At 31.3% G+C, this 23,167-nt stretch overlaps 1 protein-coding gene across 1 annotated transcript in view; it reads right to left on the bottom strand.

Moving 5' to 3' along the window:
- Positions 1 to 683: 683 nt before the first annotated feature.
- The window catches only part of DACH1 (dachshund family transcription factor 1), a 487,947-nt gene continuing 465,463 nt past the window's right edge, over positions 684 to 23,167 (bottom strand). The window contains 1 exon segment of the mRNA XM_074191795.1: positions 684 to 7,041. Coding sequence (XP_074047896.1) covers positions 7,004 to 7,041 — 38 coding nt within the window. The 3' untranslated portion in view covers positions 684 to 7,003.

Genomic DNA, 23,167 nt, shown 5'->3' on the forward strand with positions numbered 1-23,167 from the left:
ATCAATACTCTGAGGGATTATTATTTCTATTTTACAGATGAGTGAAGTGAAGTTGAAGGAGGTTAAGTGACTAGCCCATAATCACATAATCATTATCATATATATATATATATATACATATATATATATATATATATGTATATATGTATATATCAGGCAGAATTTATACTCAGATGTTCCTGACTCCAGGTCCAACCATTTATCCACTGAGTCAGTTAGTTGCCTAACCATCTCCTGCCAGAGATGTGTTACATTCAAGATCTGGAATGAGACATATTTTTGGATATGAACAATGTGGGCATTTTTGTATGTTTTGACTAGGACTAGGCATATTTAAATGTCTAAGAAAAGAAAAAAATCTGCTACAATATGCCTAATCAAAATGTCTATTAATTAAATGCCTATTAATTAAACATTATGTTAAAATGCTTATTCATTAAAAAATTAAAATCATAACCATTCAAAAGATTTAAACTGATCATCCACAGATGAAAAAACACAGCATTTAGGAATGTCTATTAACATCTATATTATTATAATATGTAGATGCATTTACAACTAATTTCTTCTTTTTATATTCCATTAATCTCTTTGCAGTCTGATAAACAATAAAGCATTTTAGATGCATAAAATAAAATACATAAGATCACAAAGGAAACAAATTATATTGAAATGGTTATCAAAATATGGTTGTTTGTTTTTTAACAAAAGAACAAGTTCTCAACTTTCAGGTAAAGAACTCCTGCTATAATGATCATAACCTGGACAAATAAGTCCCAATTAAAAGCTAATGAAAACACAAAATTTTAACTAATTAGACAAATGAATTAGACCCAGAATTAAATAGGGAGGGTCATTGGTAAGATGAACCTTAAAAAATTTTCAAATTATTTTGACATATTTTTCATAAAGCAAAGATCCATCTTTTTAAAAACAGCATTCCATCTGTATTAGTATGAGTCTCAAGCACCTTAGATAGAGTCCTAGGAATGAAGTCAGGAAAACTTGAGTTCAAATATGAATAACCTCACTAGTTCTATGTTCATGGACAAGTTATTTAATCTCTCTTTGTCTCTATAATTGGAATAATAAAAGTACCTCCCTCTCAAGAATGTTGTGAGGATTAAATAAGATAGAATTGTAAACAACTTTCAGTGTAATATTTATCACACACATTAGACACTATGCTTAAGCTATGAAACATCACAATCTCTGAAGAATTTAAAATAAATATTACTCACAGAATGAATGAGACATTCATGATGGTCCTGAATAGGCTACAATACAGAAAGAAGTAAGGACTGACAAAGAATCACCAGATTTAAGGAAACTAGTAAAGAAATAAAACAAAAAGGAAAATGAATTGATCTCATGTAAAGAGTGTGAGATAGTTGATGAAGCGCACAGGAACACAGGTCTTCTTGTAATATATCCTTACATTGTAGGTCCCTACACAATAACTTGATGGTCCCTCACAGATAAGAGATAAACAAGAGAGGCAGCTACAAATGTGTTACGATTAAGTTAAAGCTTGCCTTATCCTTACCTGCATAGTTGAGGCGGAGCAGTATAATCAGAGAAGACCATAAACCTACCAGGAGACCCCTGCCTGTTTTCTTATTTAGCTCTCAATTATTGATGCATAGTTATTTTTAATCAGTAGTTTCTATCTGTGCATGACTGACTAATTTGATATAAAAACAATTTTTTTTTTCTCCTTTAATAAGAGAGAGACTGAATTTCTGGCTTTCTATTATCTACTCAGTAAAGGAATTGTTTGCAATATAATTAATTCTTTCTTCTGATTATTCCTCATTTAGCATCATAATACTGTGATCATTTGTGACAACTGTCAGTTGTATACATTTCCCCTTTTATGAAATTTATGGGATATTTTATGAAATTTTCACATCAATGAGACAACAAATCTATTTGATAATTTTTAAAAGAAAAAAAAGGATTGATTTTTATCCATCCACCAGCCCATCAACTCTAATGGCAATACCCAGTCAATAAATATATTTTTAAGAAAGTAGGCTTCTATTATTTCCAACTTCATTTGATTATATGGTAAACTTAGGATCTCCAAGATAAGCTAACACAGCACATACTCTGACAAGTCCTACCAAAACATAAAGGCTTTAACAAAGTGTCTGGAGGTGGATTTAATTTATCATTTCAGATGAACTTAACCACCTTTGGAGAGATACTACCAAAGGTAAGTTAGTAGGTGATGGATTTTTCTTTGTGTCATTATACCTCACAATGATTAATGCATAGAGGAATTGGAATCTACATCAATAGAAGATTTACTTACACCATTGCAATTAAAACTCTTTGAAATATTGAACAAGCCTTTAATAAGTAATCTTTTACTCCAATAGATCTATTTATCTATTAAGATAATTAGAGAAGTGGTGGGTAGAATTCTGGACCAAGGAAGATTTGAATTCAATTATTGTTTCAGTCTCTTTTTAGTTAAGTGAATCTAAGAAATTACAGAAACTTAGTCAGCCTCAGTTTCCTAAAATATAAAATGGAAATAATTATAGTACCTACCTCCCAGGGTTGTTGTGTAGATCAAATTTATGACATTTATATTAATCATTGAGGTTGGTAAAATGCTTTACATCCTGAAATAGCATAGGTAAAACTTTTTTGCAGTCTAGAATATAGATACTAGGTATTGTTATTACCTTTATCGTCTCATCATTATGTTGATATTTTCTCCAATGATGCATATTGTAATGCATTATTGCCTGTACATATCTTCCTCTTAGTTCACCACAAATGGTCCACTTAATGTGCTGGTGACATTCTTCACATTTATAGGATCATAGATTTAAAGGTAGAAAGGACCCAAAGGGCAATCAAGTTCAACCACTTCATTTTATAGATGAGCAACTGAGGCCCTGAAAAGTGAAGTGATTTGTACAAAGTCACACAAGTAATAGATCACAGGGCTCAGATTCATGTCAAGTTGTTTTAGGGTCAAATCCAACATGTTTTCCACTGTAATAACATCATGATGATAGCAAAGGTTTGTCCATTGTGTATTCCTTATCTCTCTGTGTATATCTCTATTTTTAGTAAATGTGAGCTTTCACTGCTACCTCTCCTTTCCTTTTCCAAAAGTTTCATTCAAATAACATATCCTGTTTACTGGGTTATGCCAGTCAATATCATCAATATAAAAATAGAAACATTGTCCACTATAAATCAAAAATTAGGTTTTTTTTTAGTTTTTGCAAGGCAACGGGGTTAAGTGGCTTGCCCAAGGCCACACGGCTAGATAATTATTAAGTGTCTGAGGCCAGATTTAAACTCAGGTACTCCTGACTCCAAGGCCAGTGCTCTATCCACTGTGCCACCTAATCGCCCTATAATTCAAAAATTAAAACACAAAGACAGTACAATACCTTGTTCTAATTAGGGATATTTACCACCAATTTTATAAGACCTAGGAAGCTGTGTTTTATGTTTTAATTCCATCATGACTTATACCATTCCCAAATCAAGGCAGAGTTTGGCAATGCTCATATGGAAGCTTTAGGGTTTCAAATTGAACATAGTTTTGGTAATATATCTTCCAAAATCTAATTAAAATATTTGCTTTAGGTTAGAAAATTATTTTCTTTTCCTTGAAGATGCTGAATATTTTCAGTTGTGATATACCTGCATTCATTAAAGCATGTCATTCACTAAAAATTATCAAAACAATCAAATTATGCTAAAATGCATTGGAATGTCATACTTAACAAATGTATAATCTTCAATGACAGAGATTGAAAAGAGATAAACAACAACAAAAAAATCTCTCACTGGATTACTGTAACAAATCTACTCTTATATATATGGGAATAATATGTTTTGTTCCATCAACATGTCCACTTTACATTATTCAGCATAAAGCTTTGTGAAATAAGAATCCTGGGAATATCAGAATATAAAGGAAAAAGGTACAAATAACAGCTTCATAAACTGAGAAATGTACATAAATAAATCATGTAGATGTGGGCAGTTTGCTTAGCTGGCAAGAAACAAAATATGGAAAATCTGCTTGTTAAACAATAACCACAGAGTGTGCTTTTATGATGTTTTTCACCACAGTAATTCATATTAGAGATAGAAGCAGTTGCATGTTAAATAAAATCATTGAGCATTGTTCCCTGCACATTGCAAAGAGCTGACTTATGTTGTTTTTAGATGCCTCCCATTAGAAAGTAAATATTCCTCCAATGTTATACATTTCACAAAATTTAATAAAGATGAACAGTAAATAAAGTCACAGAGAGATTTCAGACAGTTTTATTAGCAGATTGTTGAAAAGAAAAAGAAAATTAAATACAATAACAGTAAACGTGGTTCTCACATCGAAACCAGGCTCAAATAACTAGGCTACCATAGAAAAATTTCCAATTCTTGCATTATGATGTAAAAACAGATTTTTGTACAGATTTTGTACAACAAAATTCGTAATAACCTTTTATCATTTTTAGAAAACTTTAAATATATAGATAAAAATAGACAATTTTCATAGGTCCTACATGAAGATGAGTATGTTCTGTTCCAAGGGCTTGCATAGAGCGCAAATGTGGTTATAATATAGAACAACTAGACATTAATATCTTTAAGATTACAAAAGCATATAAACAATAACATGAGCACAATTTTATTCATCATCTATGCAAAACAAACAAACAAACCAACCTGTATAACTAAAGAGGGACAAAAAAACCCTTAACTTACGGTAACATTTCATGAATTGTAATATTTACACCATGTTAGTAAGCTTCTTTCTTAACATATAACTGATAGCTTTTTTCCCCCCTTAATCCTTGTGAACATTTCCATTTATTTTAAACCAAACACTGAGGCATTCTCAAAGGTGTGGGAAGATTATATTTAAAAACTAGTAAACCTACTTACAGGTGACTCTATGCAAGGAGTAAAGGAATGCCAAATGCTACTACATATTTTCAGCTGTAGGTTTTTTTTTCTCTTTCCAAATATCTATGATTCAAAAGCTTGCCATAAGTCCATCCGATTCTGAAACTGTTACCCTTTAAAGACTGCATATGGAAAAAAAATAAACTTAAGAGTATAAGGTATCATGCTCAGGCAACAAAGAGGACAGAAAGGGTAATGGAACAAACATGCTTAGAAAAAAAATTCCTACAGAGAATTTAGTAACAATATTTTAAATGAAAACATATTGCTCCTGTTCTTAAGCAAGCTAAAATGTGAGCTTGTATATACAACTTGTTATGCTTTTGCTCAAAAATAAGAAAGACTGCAGTGAATTGGTGATGGGTCATACAAAAAAATGTGTTCCAATATTGCAAGGAAGACCTAAAAAAATTATAAGAGCTCAGTGCTGGAATTTATAAAACACTGGATTGTTTTTGATCAAATAACTTTAATACCAAATTGAACTATATTTCAAAAGTTTTTTAGATATTTTAGACATTATTGTTTTGATATGCTTTCATGTAATAAATAAATTTTAATGAGCATCGAAGTTTAATGATAAAGGAAAAATCACCAAAGTATAGTAACAGTGCTGATTCATGAAAATCAGTCTTTAAAGGGGTAACCCCAAAATTATGCAAAAAAAAGAGAATTCTAACTGAATAATGTTAGAAGCACTGTGTTGCAGCTTATTTCCAGTTATCTGCACAAAAGTGAAAACACATACTGTAGCTTTCAGAAAGACAGTGAAAAGGACACAGAACTACCTTTCCCAGCGATGAGGATGGGTAGCACAACAGACTTCAACTTTATCACTCCGCGCTACGTGATTTTGGACTGATACATCAAGTGTTTGTTAGGTTTTGTTTTCAGCAACATTAACGTAATAATGACATTAACATATAAAAATAGTTCTGGTGTTCCCGACTTGCCGCTCAGCCACAATCCATTCTCCAAAGTGCTGATGACAGCACCGACCATGGTTCAGTTTACAAATCAAAGCGGCCGACATAGAGTTCTGATGTCACCAGATGCTTAAGATCTCATTCATTAATACTGTGACTCCAGGACAAATATTTACATGCCTGCATGCGTTAAAACTAGAATGGTGTCTTTCTGACCAACAGGGTGACAAAACATATTTTCTAAAATTTCATTATCCTAAACGCTAGTATTCTACTGCATACATAATACCTTCCTTGTGTGATTTGTGTTTATATACTGTACATGTGACCAACAGTTTGAATACGAAGTAAAATCTCCCTCCCCCCAATTAACCCCCTACCAGTTGAGAATGAGAAATTAATACCCTACCTATTACTTTCAGGAAAAGAGGCCTTGAGAAGAATAAAACAGTTTTGGTGTTTTCTTTCACTTACATAAAATTTTACTTAGCTGTTATTTAACATCCATGTATATTGGTCTCTTGTGAAATATGTGAAAAAAATTTCTTCAGGAGAAAACTCCCAATTGTTAAGGTTAGAATTCAGTGTAACAGAATAGTATTCTTAATTTACTTATTTTATTTATTTATTTTTTATTTTTTTTAGTTATCCTCTCATGCCCCCTTATAGGCTCTTTTCAGAATGATCTTGCTGGTTTCTGGAGGATACAACAGTCTGTAAGTTTGGGAGGTCACTGCTGGAAGGTTCTTTTGATGTGCTCAAATACAGAATTGTCAGAGGAGTACAATGTTTTCATTCCATTAAAAAAAAAAAAAACAATGCCAGGTCTTGTTTGGGCCTGCCTGTGACTCTGTAGACAAGGGTCCAGCAGCAAAGTTGCAGTAATTAATTGTAAGAAGGATACTTGCACATTTACAAACATTCTCAGGGTCTCTAGCTTGAGCCATAAGTGAGAAACAATGAAGGAAATTTCCATAGAATGCTTTAATCCTTTGAAGAACATTGATACACAAAGATGAGGAAGTTCCTTGTGAAAGTATTTTGTTTTCTCTGTACTTTCCAGCTGTGAATGTCTTACTGCAGAGTTCTTTACCACAAAAGTGGCTTCTTCAACGGGAAAGTCTCAGTCAATACATGACAGTAGTTTTCAAATAGAGTCGCCCATCTAAAAGCAAACAAACAAAAAAGAAAAACAATTCTTAAGGTTTGTACTCAGGGAACAAAGCACAGACTTGCAAATCCAACAGTTTTGATTCGATTTTTTCTTTATCGGTGATATATAACATCTTTTACATAAGCTCAGAATAAGCCCAGTGTAAGATGGAAGCTATGTGCTTTCTGAGTACTTTTAAATTTAAGGTATTTGCTGACTTTGTACCAGTTCCAGGACAGAAAGAAAATAAAGTCTGATTATGTATCTTTTAATGATTTGCAAACTATATTGATTGTTATTGAAGGACAATTGCCCCTTCTTGACTTGCAGACCCAAATCCTTGTAAAGGTAGAGATTCCCACCTTACACTTAGACTGCATTATTAAAGTTACCATTTAATGTCACCACTGTGCATATTTGTAGGCATTTTCTATGAATGCCAGTTAGCCCATTTCATCAGTATCAGTAAACTATTACTTTTTTTCCCAAAAGGAAGATTAGTCAAATAATTTTTCTGTTAAGATCCAAGCACATCACTCATTTAAAAAAATTCTCAATTGAGAAACAAATATATAATGAAGGGAGGCTATTCTTTGAAAAGCCACAGAAAATAAGAATTTGGGAAAACAAAAATCTTGCTCCCTGGACACATCTTTAAACATTGTATAGAGAATGAAACTGTCATGTTATTACAAAACCAAAATTAGAGAGATCCTTAGCTTTCTCTTAGGATTACATAAATATTCTCTAAACTTTGTCCATTATACCTTAAGGTATATAATAAAGTAATAAACTCTAATGTTTATTAGAGTTGTCTACAAAAATATTTTATTTTCAGGCCATTTATAAAATCTCTGTTTCCATTATAATGTTTCTTTTCTCAGATTGAGTATACAGATCCTTTAATAAGAAAAGAAATCTGGGGTAAGAAAATGAGGGTATAGGGAAGAAAAACTTATCCTCTCATGTATATGCCCCCAGAATACTAGGAAGACTAGCCTATTTTGAAAAAGATGTATATTAACAACAAATTACAAAAAGCAAATATAGAGTTGTAAACAAACAAAAAGGAGTTAAAGAAACTCCCTCACTTTATAAAAGTGGAAAGAGAAGGTTAAAGAGATTAATTAATTTGTCAAAAGTTACATAAGTAATGGAAACATCTCATCTAGCACCCTAGTCTCCTAGTCCAGTGCGCTTTCAATTACACAGTGATAACCCCTACAGGTTTCTTAACTTGAGATTCATAAAGTTTAAAAAGAATTTAAGCATAATATTTGTCTAATGCTTTTAATTTTATCTCTCAAAATTAAGACATCTCCATAGCTTCACATATAGTAAAATAATGAAATAATAAAAGACATCCTAGGTTAATACTTAAAAATTTCACATTTAAAAACATTTTTTTCCATCTCCATTAGAAGAAAAAGAAAATAATGGGTACAGAAATTTTGGAAATAGTAATAAGTATATTTATGAAATGTGGAATGATCTGTAAATTACTAGGCCTAATAGATTACAAAGGAGAGTATGTACTCTGATACCAATACCCATATAACTCATGCATATTTCTAAATAATATAACAGATGATTAAACTGATTAATAAATCAAATTGAAAAATAGTTTCTCAACTATCTTTTTGACTTTAATGATCTGCTATGTTCTTGAATTAGTCTATAGATCACACTAGAGAAAAAGAAAATAATTAAATTGACCATTCTTTCATTGATAGAATCCAAGGAACTGTTCAGTATATTATAATACTTTTAAGTTTCTTGACAAATTATTAGATTGGCAGTTCCTTAAAAGAAATAGTTGTGTAATTTTTTGAATCCCTCAGAATGTACAAGATAAATATTATATGAATGTAGGAACTCAAGAAATGTTGACTAACATTCCAAATCAATTTCATTCAATGAATATTTATTAAATCCAAGTAAATTCAGTAAAAGCAAATTTTGAACTAGAATATGATCTTTTTTGTGATAAGAAGCTTCCAGTAAAGAAATTCTATCAATGCACCTACTATGCCAAATGCATTTCTCAATAGTGGACTGAAGAACTGAGAAATCAAATAATTCTCTCAAGGTCATCTAGTTATATGTGTATATCAGAGGAAGGATTTGAACTCAGGTCTTCCTATCTTAGATTTATGCCAATTTCAAAAAAAACCCAAGACAATTGTTATCAAGACCAATTGCAAAACTGGAATATAGATGCAAAGAAGTTCAAAGAAGTTCAGGTATTTTTGTTTTGTTTTCCCTAAGAATTACATAGTAATACTACCTTTCAATGGAAACCAATAGACTTTTAAAAGAATTATACTTATTGCATAAGATGTTGAATGAAATATGCTGACAGTAATAGTAACACAAGGCAAAAAATTAGGACAGAATTATATTATTTGAGAAACTGGATTACAGAGAGATTTTTTTTCAAATTAGAGAAAGGGAATTGATTAATCATACCAGGAGGGATATTTAATATCCAATTTTATAATGATTAAAATACTGTACAAATACAAGGCCCATCTTGAATAAGCATTAATTAAAAACAACTTATGTCACAATTTTTACTAAAGCTCTTTTCCAGGGCTTCACCACAACATGGAGTTGATCTTGGCTCCTAAAAGCTTATTCTAGCACAGCACAAAATCTGGCAAATCCGTCAAGATGAAAGGGATAAAAAATAATGATTTCGGAATCACAACCATCTATGAAGCGTCAGCTATTCAGGTGTGACATAGTTGTGAATACAGTGGTCTAGAAGGAAGCCACACTAATGAAATCATAGTTCTTTGGATTACTAAAAAAGCTCATCATAATGGCATAGATAGCATGCAAACCTAGGATCTGGTTTCTATTTTAAAAACGTTTAAAAACCTTCTCACATTATTATGGCTTAGTGCTTGTTATTATTCAGGCAACTATGGGTCAGAAATCCTATTTGTTTCATTCTATCTTTCACCATACATTGATATTTACATCTTTACAACTGATTACTTCCATTAAAATACATTTTGGAAGGAAGTTTGATTTAATATTAAAAAGATAAACTAGTTATATTTCAGTTTTTCATAAACTACTCTCAACTGTATAAATGTAGGATTTCCATCAAATAACCTTCATCTATGATTTGTTTATGGGGAAGTTTAAATACCAACTAGGGGCATCAAAAAATAGGTATCAGAATGCTAATGTAGGTACATATACATATATGTATCTGTCAAGTTAATTAAATATATGCACACACACACACACATATATGTAAATAGGCAGTTAGGTAGTGAAGTGGTTAGAATATCAGCATAGGAGTCAAGAAGATCTGAGTTCAAATGTGACCTCAGACATTGCCACTTATTAGCTGAGTGACCTTATTATTTTTTTTTTGCAAGGCAATGGGATTAGGTGACTTGTCCAAGGTCACACAGCTAGGTAATTATTGAGTGTCTGAGGCCAGATCTGATCTCAGGTCCTCCTGACTTTAGGACTGGTGTTCTATCCACTGCACCATCAAGCTGCCTTGCATCAGCTAGCTAGTCCTGGCTGTGTGACCTTGGGCAAGCCACGTAACCCTGATTGCTTCCTATCTAGGATCATCTCCAGTCATCCTGATTCTGGCCACTGGACCCAGATGACTTTGGAGGAGAAAGTGAGACTGGCCCCGCTTCACTCAAATCCAATTCATTTGCTTTTTATGGTATCATATGAAAACTTACTATAACCTAATCTTTCTAATCTTTGGCAAACTTGTTTTTTCTTTTTTCTTGTTAACTGATTTGAACACTCTTCTTGATTTCTTTCTCCCCTCCTCTTAATTTATTAAGTTTGCATTTGAGAAGTCAAAAGAATACAGGTAACAAGGGTGATGACTTTATTTTCCATCGTCTGAAATTTGAAATCTGCATGGCTCTCATATTCACATAGAATGCACCAATAGGTATTTCAAAAATTAGAACTTACAATTTTTATATGTATATATATACATACATATTTATACTAATAAATCACACTGATTGTCCATTAAAAAATACAACATTTTCCACCAAAACATAATGTAGTCAAAAATTGATTTGAGGCTATATCATCCTATTAATATAGCCTATTAATATTTTATACATATTGTTTGTAGCACTAGTTTTCTTTGCATTCTGTCCTTAGTTTAAATCCTTATATAAACTTTTAAGCACGTAGAGGAGAAAAACTAAATACAATATTTAGATAATTTATATTCTGTTTGGAATTTCTTAAAAATTCAACTAAAATAAACTTTAACTTACTTCAATAATGATATTAAATATATAACAAGAATAAAGTTTTTTAATTTTATGCATTCTAACTGGCCCATAAACAAAGAAAATTTTGAAATTATTGAACTACTCTATAAGATATCAGGTTCTTTTTAATGCAAGTATGTCATATATTAACTTGTTTGACTAATGTGTCTAACAGATGGACAAATGCATCAAGCATTAAAGATGTCAGCTATAAACAGAGCCCACCTGCCACAGTTGGTATAGTTAAGGAACCTTCATAATTAAGTTATACACAGGCCTCAGAGGTTTTCTGCAGTTGAATCCTATCTGCCTTAATCTTGTAAAAGGTATGTTGTGGGTAGGAAAAAAATAGGAAAAAAGAAGACTGTCTCAGTCTGACCCTTTGTACCAAAACAAACATTAAAAGCAATTCTACCCTACTATTTCCTCAGCCATATCAAAACATGTTCCTAGAAAATTCAATGGTTTTAAAAAGAAAAGAAGCTTTAACTAGCTTTATATTTTCCTCAAAGAGTTATATTGGTCTAGGGACCTATAGTAAATAGCATCATATAGACATTCACAGAGAGCTAACAACAGGCGGCTGAATTATAGCACTATACTTCTATCTCAGGGTTCTGATGACAAACCAAGAGAGTGAAAAGCCAGTGGCAAAAGCCCTGGGAAGGAATTATAGGTCCATAATTCAAACTGTGCCAAGTTTTTATTTTATATAATAACAGATCCAATACCTTCTCCTTCCCCTACTCTTCAAACAGCTACAGAAGTCATGGGGGCACAATGAAGGTACTGTCAAAACAAGCCACATGCCCAGAAATTGCCACTGGAATAACTTGAGCATTTCCATGACTAGCGGATCATAATTCAAAGGTCTGTTATTTGTAACTGGGAATTCTAAGGTTGTTTTTTTTTTTCTTTTAAGGGCTATACTTCACTTATTGTACACTTCACTGAAATCTTTCACTCTTCTCCCTCCTCCATCACACACACACACACACACACACACACACACACACACACACACATAACACCAATTTCTTTGCTTTATAAGCTGATTATTTTTACTCTAGTCATGGAGAAAAAAAAATGTTTGTATTAAGCCAGAGCTGCAGTGAAACCGTTTTATTGACCTCTATCTAATTTGTTGAGAGTAAATAACTAAATCCAGCACCAGTTACTAGGAGATGACTTTCAGAGGTCCCAAGTGGGCAGCTGGATCTCTTAAGCCATATTCAGATTTTTCTACCTTGCAGATCTAACCCAATGTGATCCACGTGGTGGCAGTGACATTCCTTAGGTCATGTAGCCCTAATGGAATAAGTAAAGGTCATGAATTATAAAAGAAAGTCTCTTGATGCCTGAAATATAAGAACAGTCCGTTCCCTTGGCAGTACTATTATTTGGCTTTCTACCAGAGGTTGGTATGATAGGAAAATCATCAAGTTAAACTTTGTGTATGGGAGTACTTAATTAAAAAGTCGTTTCTAATTAAAAGCATTTGGGAGTAGGGGTTGAGTGAAACTGTTTAAATTACAAATTCCTAATAGTTTAGAAGTTGGTTTTGACTTGGTGCTTGGAGCTATAATTCAGCATGTGGGGAAAAATTTAGATCACTAAACAGATTATGTAGGCCTGGTTTTTGCTTGCCTAATTTATCATTATTATTTTTTTTATTATTATTATATTCAGTGAGTTATGTTTTAAACCAAAGGAATATTCAAAAATTAGATTATTAAAATAGTTAGAAGCTTTTTATTTTAAAGTTGGAAGTTATCTTCCAAGTATTAAAAGCTTTTGAAAAAATATAGTCTATATTTCAGATTTTTTTCTTAAATGCTAAACTGGTAGGCATAAATGGCAGAAAAACTTAGCTAAGTCTAGAAACTATTCTTCAAATTATATATGTTTACCTATGTTCTAGTCAGCAAAGATTCTTTGTTTTGGAGGCCATATGGAAGGAGATGAGTGAACTCCTTAACTAACTTCATCTTAATTTCACACTCCCAATTATTTATAATATTCTATTCAACTTCCTCTCAAATATTATAATATGTATATCTAATATACATAGGTAAGCACAGCATAATACTTTTTGAACTGGGGCACAATAACTAGAGTGATAAACAGCTTAATAAGTTGTTGAAGAAAATGCTATTTTGTGGGATACCAAAGGGACTAAGCAAAAATCTCATTTTAAAAGAACTTGCAGATTAGAGAAACTTAAGGTTGCTTATTTGAAGTAATGAGATAAAAAATGCTCCTTTTTCTTTGAGTAAAAGACAAGCAAAATCCCTGGAAATGAGAAGTTAGGGGAAAATGTATTATAAACATATATATATAAATCCATATTCTGCCCCTGTCTTGGGTCTGTCTCATTGCCTCAAAGAACTCCATATCAGTCTCTTTTGTAAGGTTTATACAATGGCCTTAATAGATTGCATTTTCCATTATAAAACTGCTTTATTAAAAATGGCATCTCATTTTTCAAACCTATTCCTAGCTACCTATAATGTCATGAAGTTGGTTGCTTTCACAGAACAGTTTGTGCAGGTTAGACTGAACACAGGATCTCCAGGTCAGCCTTGATTTAAAAAAAAATCAGGCAAAGAAATTTTTAAGTGATAGATTGGTAAGGTTTATTTATTTCAGCAATATGGGGTTGATGTGAAGTGTGGCATACTTCTAACCTTTTTTCCACATGGTATCTCAGTTAGACAAAGTAAGAGAGACCAAGGAGTGACAACCAAATGGACACAATCCATGTGGTGTTTGAAAAGCCAATAAGAGGAAGTCAAAATAAAAGCAAACAAATAGGAACAGATGGGAAGGATCTTAGTCAAGTCATAACCCCTCTTCTAAAAACCCCAAGAGGAAGCAGCTAATTAAAGAAAATATTATTTCTTAGTTCTTATAATTTTATTTTTAGAGTGAGAACATGTCACTGCCGTTGAAGTGTAAAAGCCGAGACAAAAAGTCTATGCTTACTCTGGGAAAGATTTTTAAGAAAGAGTGATTCATTATCCATTTCTCTATTTCATAAGGACAAAAATAAATATCTCTGGATTTAATAAAATGCAGAAAATGCAGAGCATAATATTGTAATAAAAATCTTTAAACATTTTATTAAGGATCTTCCTCCCTCACCCCAAATCTCCAAAATATTTCAGTTTTAATATTTTATTGAGTAAAAATAGTTTATTTGCAAATAATATAACAACATGCATACTTTAAATACATGAAATATACTTAGTGGGTGATATAATGGGTATAGATAGGATATGGTATAGTTATTCCAAATTCTAGACTATTTAATCACTCATTTGTGAACACTATGAGAACATTTTCTAATTGCTACATGTCAAAAAACCTTTCAAAAATATAAGGTATTAAATCTAATGATATTTAACACTGATAATATTAAGTTTTATTATCAGAAATGAGGGAAGAGAAAGTTTGTCAGAACATAGTCACAGATCATTGAACTAAAAGCTAGTTTTCCACTGAGAACATCTTATCTATGACAGGGGTAACCATACCTCTTGCCATCACTTTATTCAGCCCATTTATATTCAAAGGTAAAAAAAGGAGTTTACATACTATTTGTTCTTGAAAATTACTGGGCAGCTATCATTCAGCACTTAATCATTCAAAGCTTGTTTCTGTGTTGTACCATATTATTTTGCCACCTTCTCATCATTCCTATGCTAGTGAGTGATCAACTTCCAATATGCTCTTTCTTTCTTTCTTAGGACATGATTCACAGTATCTTTCTTCCCAATCTCTACCATTCATTTTTGTGACTATTAATATGTTGATAACTTTTCCAGTATCTGTCCTCATAATTTCATCATGTCCTCAGTTTTTTGATGTTTATGTCCACTTTAATTGAGATCCTTTACTACTAATAAGACCCTAAAAGAACCAAAGGGAATTCTCCAGTATATTAGATGGAACCACTATGGAGAATTTATGGCTTAGATCTCCATAGAATGAAAAAGTATGAAGGCACTGCTATTTGCAATGGGAAAGAGAATACAAAAAAAAAAATGAGGTCACAGATCCAGAAAAAAAAATCTAAGTATTCCAGTTGTACCTTAAAAATTAAATATCATGCAAAGTCAATATTAGTATAGCTGTGCATTTTGAAAGTACTATACACATAATAAAATATATTAAGCCATATTGCCAACAGTTTTCCCCTGGGATTTGAAGATTATTTTCATTATGCACATTAAGTCAAAAACCCATATATTTGTCAGAAAATTCACTTATTTCATTATAGCAATACTTAAATAATTAGAAAGTAATTATAGAGAAATTGTGGCATAAATGCATACATATTTTAATGTGTAATTTGTTCAGTTGTTTCAGTTGTTGTCTGACTCTTCATGAGCCCATTTGTTGTTGTTTTTTGTTTTTTGGCAAAGATACTGGAGTAGTTTGCCATTTCCTTTTCCAACTTATTCTGCAGATGAGGAAAATGAGGTAAACAGTTTAAATGCTTGCCCAGTGTCACTCAGCTAGTCAGTGTCTAATACCAGACTTGAATTCAGGAACATAAGTCTTCCTGATGCCAGGTTCGGTTCTCTATCCACTGTGCAACTTCGGTGTTCTATAAATTTAAGCACCTAATACCTTCATACAGCTACTATGTAATTCAGGGCTCTATCATTTTTCAACTTGACTTTTTGCCATAGCCTTTTAATTATTCTTCTTGCTTCCAATTTCTCCCCTCTTTAATTCAGTCTTCAAAAAATTGCCAAAATCTCCCTTCTAAAGTTTAGTTCTTTCTATACCTGTATCTTCCTAAAATGCACTTACATGAATCAGATAAATATAGCTCATTGTTTATAATCATTGGAATCCCTTAGACATTTCTTTCGTATTTAAATAACCAGAAGGAAAAAGAAAAGGGAAGGAAGGAAGTAAAGAAGGAAGGAAGGAAGGATGACAGAAGGAAAAAAAACAAATTAAGAACTTTATGTTATTTAATGAAAAAATATAACATGAAGTTATTCCTAAAATTATCAAATTGTGATCTTGCATATCTTATTGTATTTGGATGATTTTGTGCCACCAGTATGAATCATTATTATGTTGATTATTTCAGAGTTTTATATGACCAGCACTAGTCACACTTAGAGTTTGTGATAAGCATTTATTTCTTGCTACTGAATAAAAAAGTTTTTTTTAAACTATGAATTAAAGCAACAAATAAATTCCAGTTTTACTGCTACTAAGACTGAATGTTGAAGCATTTTGATAACAGAGGGTTTTCACTCTCACTTTCCTTGGTATTATAAGAATAGTATAGAAATTAATTGAATTAAAGCAATATATGAATCTAGAAAATGACAAGGTTTTCTTTTTTTCCTAATAGGCATTAATTGCAATTCAAATGCATTTTTTTGTTTTACTGTTCTGATGCTTTACATTTTTGTTGCTTTATTGCTTTTACTTATTTTCAAAAAGATTTTCAGGTTTCAAATGAATCCAATACTCACCAGCATTCTTAGTTGCAAACTTCTCCTATCCTAGGGGCTCAAGAAATTATCATTTTTACTTTCTAAAGTAACACTGGTTTCAGCAATAAAGTGAGTATTTCAAGTTAATAAGGCATCCCTGAAAGTATTAAAAATACTAATCCCAAGTCTCTAAGAAAACTAGAAACCAGTGATATTACAAAGGTGATATAGAAAGCCAGAAAAGACTTACAGGGCACTAGAAATCAGACAATCTTTTTTGTTCCATTTAGATTTTATGATACTATGTTTGGAAATCAATGTATATATAAGATTCCAGAGTATGCCTTACATTTATGGAGAAAAGAATCTCACAATTTTGATAGCTTAAACATGATGATGTCAGGAAATTGCTTCCATTTTTCTTTGAATTTAAAGGCTTAGGGAAAGAAAATGTACTTTCACAGTAAACACACAAGTCAAATTCATTTTTTATATTTAACAAAAATTAATTTCTACTTTAAAATATAGAGATATGAGAGCTTCTATTTCCTCTTTGCATGATTATGAGTTAGATTTATTATTAGTGCCAGGTTTTTTATCTTTATATTTACCATTTTTTTCAGGAAGGTGCCACATTTTTTTAATATAACTTCCAAAAACAAATACGCAAGCAGCATAGTTACACATTTAAATTATATTATAATGAATGTGAATCTATTGAGAATTAGACAAATACATTGCTGATATCTGTGCAGTTCATGTCCGTTATGAAATTTTGCACTGGGTTATGCTAACATAGGCCATTATTTCCATTAGAATTAATGGTTTGTGGCCATGGTTACTGTCAGCAATGCATTATTTTCCCATCACTAGAAATTGTGACACGAATGAAATTAACTCATGTTGCCATTTAGATCACCATATATGAATTAAGTGTAGGCTTCTGAGGCATTATAGATTCTAGGGGCTCATCCTGGACTTTAAGTCAAAACAGGATCAGGCACTTTATAATTTTTTTTCCTAAGTAAATTTGGATTCTAATAAGTCAAAAATGTAATGCAATATTACTTTTTAGACAATACTCTGGGGCAGACCTCTGCATTCTAACATCTGAAATAATATTAATTTTTATGCTCTGAAAAAAAAATGTTGCTTTTTTCCTTACTAAACACTATGATGGTATGGTCTAACAATTGATTGATTAGTTGTGAATGACCAACTCAAACTCAAACCATTTACCTGAAGTGAATGCTTCAGCAGTGCATGGCCAAAGTAAGTACTTAAAACAAGGCAACATCTAATTGACATTCAACTATTTACAAATATAACACTCGCTCAGAAAAAAATACAGAAATACAGTGTTCATAGTACTTAAAATATAGTGTAGGACTAGCATAATTTTGGCATAATGCCTACTTTATTGTTATAATTCTCTACATTATTGTATAAGCAATTTTTACCTGCTAAGGCTAAAGAACTACTGTAATTCTTACTTTCAATTCTTCAAATTATAAATACTATACTGTACTATCCACAATGACTGCAAAGCATATCTATGTGACAGAGTGGAAAGCTTAGAATGAATGTAAATTATTGTTGCTTTTTAGTTTATGACTCTATTCAACATAGTTTGATTACTTGAAAGTACTGGTAGCCAACATATTGCCATACAAAACAATATCATGAAAAATACATGTCTCTTAATGCAAGAGTTGCACTGACAGTTTGTCATAGGCAAAATCTGCAGAATCAACAGAGATGTTAAATAAATAAGTCAAAATATGAATTATCTAATATGCCACTGTATATTTTTAGCAATCTGTATTCTAATTTCATGTACATAAACTAGCACTGTAAATTTTTTGGTCCAGGCTTTATTACACTTAGTTTCCTAGACCAGATGCAATGCTGAGTAATCCATCCTTTCTAAGTGCCATGGAAAAAAAGGCCACATTATGTTATTCCTACTGTTCTAAAATATTGAAAGTATGCATTACAAATAAGGATGAAAAAAATTCTTCATTTTTATGTATTAATATTTTTTGTTTTCAAAATTATTATTATAATGATGATAATGACAATGCCAGTAAACAGTTATTAAGTTGTCTATATGTGCCTGACATTTTTTTATCTTGTTTATTCAATACAATGAAAATATCAGATTACTGAAGCCATTTAAATCTATTTAAAATATAGATTAATGTCAGGAAGAGTTGTCAATCCATTCTTATAGCTTCAACTCCTATGTACACACTAATGATTTTCAAACTCATAATAATAGTTTAGAAGTTAACCAAGCCTGTTTTCCCCCCATATACAGAGATGTCCCAACATATACAGTTTAATATTTATCATCTCAAATTAAAAGATGTATTTTTTTACCTTTACAACCTTTACAACCACACTAGCACTTTCCTAACATTCCCATTTATAGCATTAACAAAACAATTTCTCTAGGACTTTGGAAACTTTAGATTCATTATAAACTGTTACTTCTTTGAAATCCAACTAAATTAAAAAAAACGGAACTTTGTTTCTTTTCTCTCAATTTTTCTTTCCTATTCCCAATTATCCTCAGTCACATCTGTATTCTCATACTCTCTTCCAATCCCAATATCATCAGCCACCTATCTATTCTCATACTCTCCTTGATTAGAATGATTAATTTCTAGTTGATCCTGTGGGAAGTTGACTTTTCCTCTCCTATCCATTCAATGTAATACTTAGACTGTATTAAGATTTTATTATATAAGGTTGAGATCAACATATGAAAAAGAAATACAGAGCTCTTATTTTATGACAAAGCCAAACTTCCTAAAATGTCTATTTTTGTATTCTGGGGCACAAAATCTCATTAGAGATGATACTAGAGGGGGTGGCTAGGTGGCACAGTGGATAGAGCACTGGCCCTGGAGTCAGGAGTACCTGAGTTCAAATCTGGCCTCAGACACTTAATAATTACCTAGCTGTGTGGCCTTGGGCAAGCCACTTAACCCCATTTGCCTTGCTAAAACCTAAAAAATACAAAACAAAACAAAATACAAAACAAAGAGCTGATACTAGAGAGGATATTCATTGAGATATAACTCTGACCTTTGTCAAATGAATATAATCATCCACACAAATATATTTTTTCCTGAAATCTATAACTAGAATTTCCAATCCATGTTTCAGACCAATGCTATATTATGGTATGGAAAAGAAACATGGTTTTCAAATGGTGATATCAATGTAATGAGAGCTCTAACTGATTCTCATAAGCTGGAAATTATTCTAGTGAGGACCAGTTTAACTAGAGACTCAGACAATAGTAGGTTGACTATCAGATGATGCTGAATTATTCATCTATGGAAAGCCATGAAACACAAAAAATTACAAAATAGCTGCATGACCCCTTTCTACTCTCATAGTGATATAAAAGGAATAGTCTAAAATTATAGCATGCACAAAACTATAATATATATAAACAAACTAATTTAACTACTGGTACTCTAAGTAAGAAAGATTTTTCCTATAACCAACAAATTAACAAATTATTAGATGTATTAGGTTATATATGTTTGTCATTCTTACAACAATTGAAACAGCAAAAAAAAATTTAAGATGTTATAACAAGATGGTTTTCTTTTGAGAGATCAATAAAGGAAATGACCAAAGTGTTTTCAATATGTATTTAAAGACAATATTTCCCTAGAGAATTGATGATAAACATAAGCAACTAGACTACCATGATGATAGCTATAAATTGTATGACATTTGCTCTAGAAGACAAAAAAAAGAAAAATGAAAGAAGAATTTGAAAATAAATCCAAACTAAATCATTACATCTCTCATACAAAGTAACTTTAATATAAAAATGAATAATGATGAAATGGATAATAGTGAAAATGTTTGAACAATTGATTTGAAGCTAAGGAATTAAAAATGTTTATAGTTTTTTCATAAATGTTTACATTTGTATACCATGAATGTTTTCTTCATGTAGAGATAAAAAGTATAGGATAAGTTGAACTCCAAGGAAAAAATCACACAAACAAAATGAAATTTTATCTTAATGAAAGAAAAAGACTGATAATTTTGTAATCATCTCAGAATAAGCTGTATATAGTCATAATAACTTCTGGCAAGAGAAAAGATTGAGTTAACACTAATTTAGGGGAAAGGGTATTACTGCTTACAATTATAGATGGTGTAAACTCACCATTTTTTTTAAAGGAACAATTTAATCTTTGAAGACATGATAAATATAAAAATATCCATTTACTTACATACATACTGTTCTTTGGAGACATTCAGGTCATAAAAGAATAGTTGAAATAAGGATGAGGAAACCAAAAGATCTCATAACTTGTATCAATAATCAAATCCTTGATTAAAGATTATAAGTACTATAATTTTAAAAACAAGGAAAAATCATGGATGAGGAAAGTGGCCTTGGTTTCAGATTTAAGGTAGATCATAGATGAAAATGAAAGATTAACAAAGAAACATAGAAAGGAACATGCCTGTTAGCGTTTCTATAAGGAAGTGATACTGGAACTTTTCTGGTGATAGAAGATCCATCATTTTTAGTAATAAACGATATGAAGAAATGAATAGAGCATTTGGTTTTTATCCTTCATTCTCAGAAGATCAAAATGTTATCACCTTGTTAAAGTCAAGTTGCAGGGTGGCTGATCAGACCAATAGGAGCTCAGAATGCACTACAACAGGTTAGGCACAGATAGTCTATATGAACATTTGGGATGGAGTCTCTAAATTTGTATATCTTTTGTTTCTTTTAAATTCGTTCAATTTTGTTTTGTTCATTTAGCACAGCAGCTTCTCTGGTAAGAGTGTGCCATGAACTCAAAAAGCAATGAAAAGATACATAGTGGATATAAACAGGTAGGGCAAACCATGTTACCAATGAGAAAGAAGAATTATAAAAGACTCATGTCAGAAAAGAAAGTGAAGAAGTCATAAAATGAGTGATAACATAGTGGTCTGAGTTTTGTGCGATTATCCACAAATTACGGAAAGACCAAGAGAAAAGCAAGATTCTCTGTGGAAGATTATTGAGGAATGTGGACAAGAATCCTGCAGAATGAGAATGTATGGATCAATGAAAATAGGTAGGAACCCCCTTTGCTAGATTCATAGATCTACTGAATTAGAAAAATATGACATTAAATACAGGACTATTATTTACCTACTAAATATCATAAAAATATTTTTCTACTAATGATAGTTATGAAGATATGACTCTGGCATAGTAATGAGTAATATTTGTAATAAGTAATAAATTATAGTTAAAACTGACCACATATTATCATTTCTTGATAATATTTTAATTTCATAAGTGTCAAGATGGATGAATCATCAAATACTGCCTAGTCAAAATAAAAATCTTTTGCATATTGTATATAGGCAGAATTTGGTAATAGAATTCAAGTTGCAAATATTAAAATAGGAAGGGGGAAAAATCCAAAAGGGTACATTTTTTTGTTTACAGTTAAGTGTAACAACAATTGTTTTGAATGCCAATCATTTGTGAGTGGTAATGTCCACTCAATATAAGTTAGAATATTTTCCAAATGAAAGAAGAGCTCCAAACTGGATGGATAATAGACAAACAAAGAATATAGGTTTAGTTTTCATTCTGTTGTTCACAGTTTTAGGTTCTAAAGTCTTCGATTATTTTTATTAATCAGTTTAATAATAGTAAAATATTTAACATAATTTAATGTAATTAAGAACAAAGAAAAATATGGGAATTGGAATATTGAGAAAAAAGTGGGAAAGAAAAGACATTAACAAGTACTAAGAAGAGACAGGAGAGTTAAAACAAAAGCCAAATTGAAATATTGATATAGCTAGATAATATTGTTCTCTCAGTCTGGCTGATTTTGTCTCTCAGGAACCATTATCAATCATTACATGCATGAATAGTATTAAATACTACTTAATAAAAAGTTAACACTCTTGCTTTAAACTATATGTTTTAATGGATTGTTATGTGTCTGACCAATTCCCAAGTGCTTTGGAAATATGTCTAAAAATTTCATATTTTTGATGATTAAAGTCTTAACTTCATGAAAATAAATAGGACTTCTGTGTTTCCTTTTTTGTACAAAATAAAATAAAAATGTGCTTATTGATTGTGTGATAAGTCCCAGCTTTGCTATGTGAAATCTAAGGTTTAAAAAAATTCATATTTTAAAATTTTCTCACAGGAAGAAAACAACCACACATCAAGGCCTCCAGGGGGCAATTACCCTTGAATTAAACATTTATCTATCAACTCAGTAAGACAATATTTAAAACAGCATAGCAAATTCACAAACTGAAAGCAGTTTAATATTTCCTCAAACTTTGAGTTAGGTTTACAGAATAAAAACTTTTATTAAAAAGGTT

The sequence above is a fragment of the Macrotis lagotis genome, chromosome 6 (assembly GCF_037893015.1).
Source record: "Macrotis lagotis isolate mMagLag1 chromosome 6, bilby.v1.9.chrom.fasta, whole genome shotgun sequence".
NCBI classification, from domain to species: Eukaryota; Metazoa; Chordata; class Mammalia; order Peramelemorphia; family Peramelidae; genus Macrotis; species Macrotis lagotis.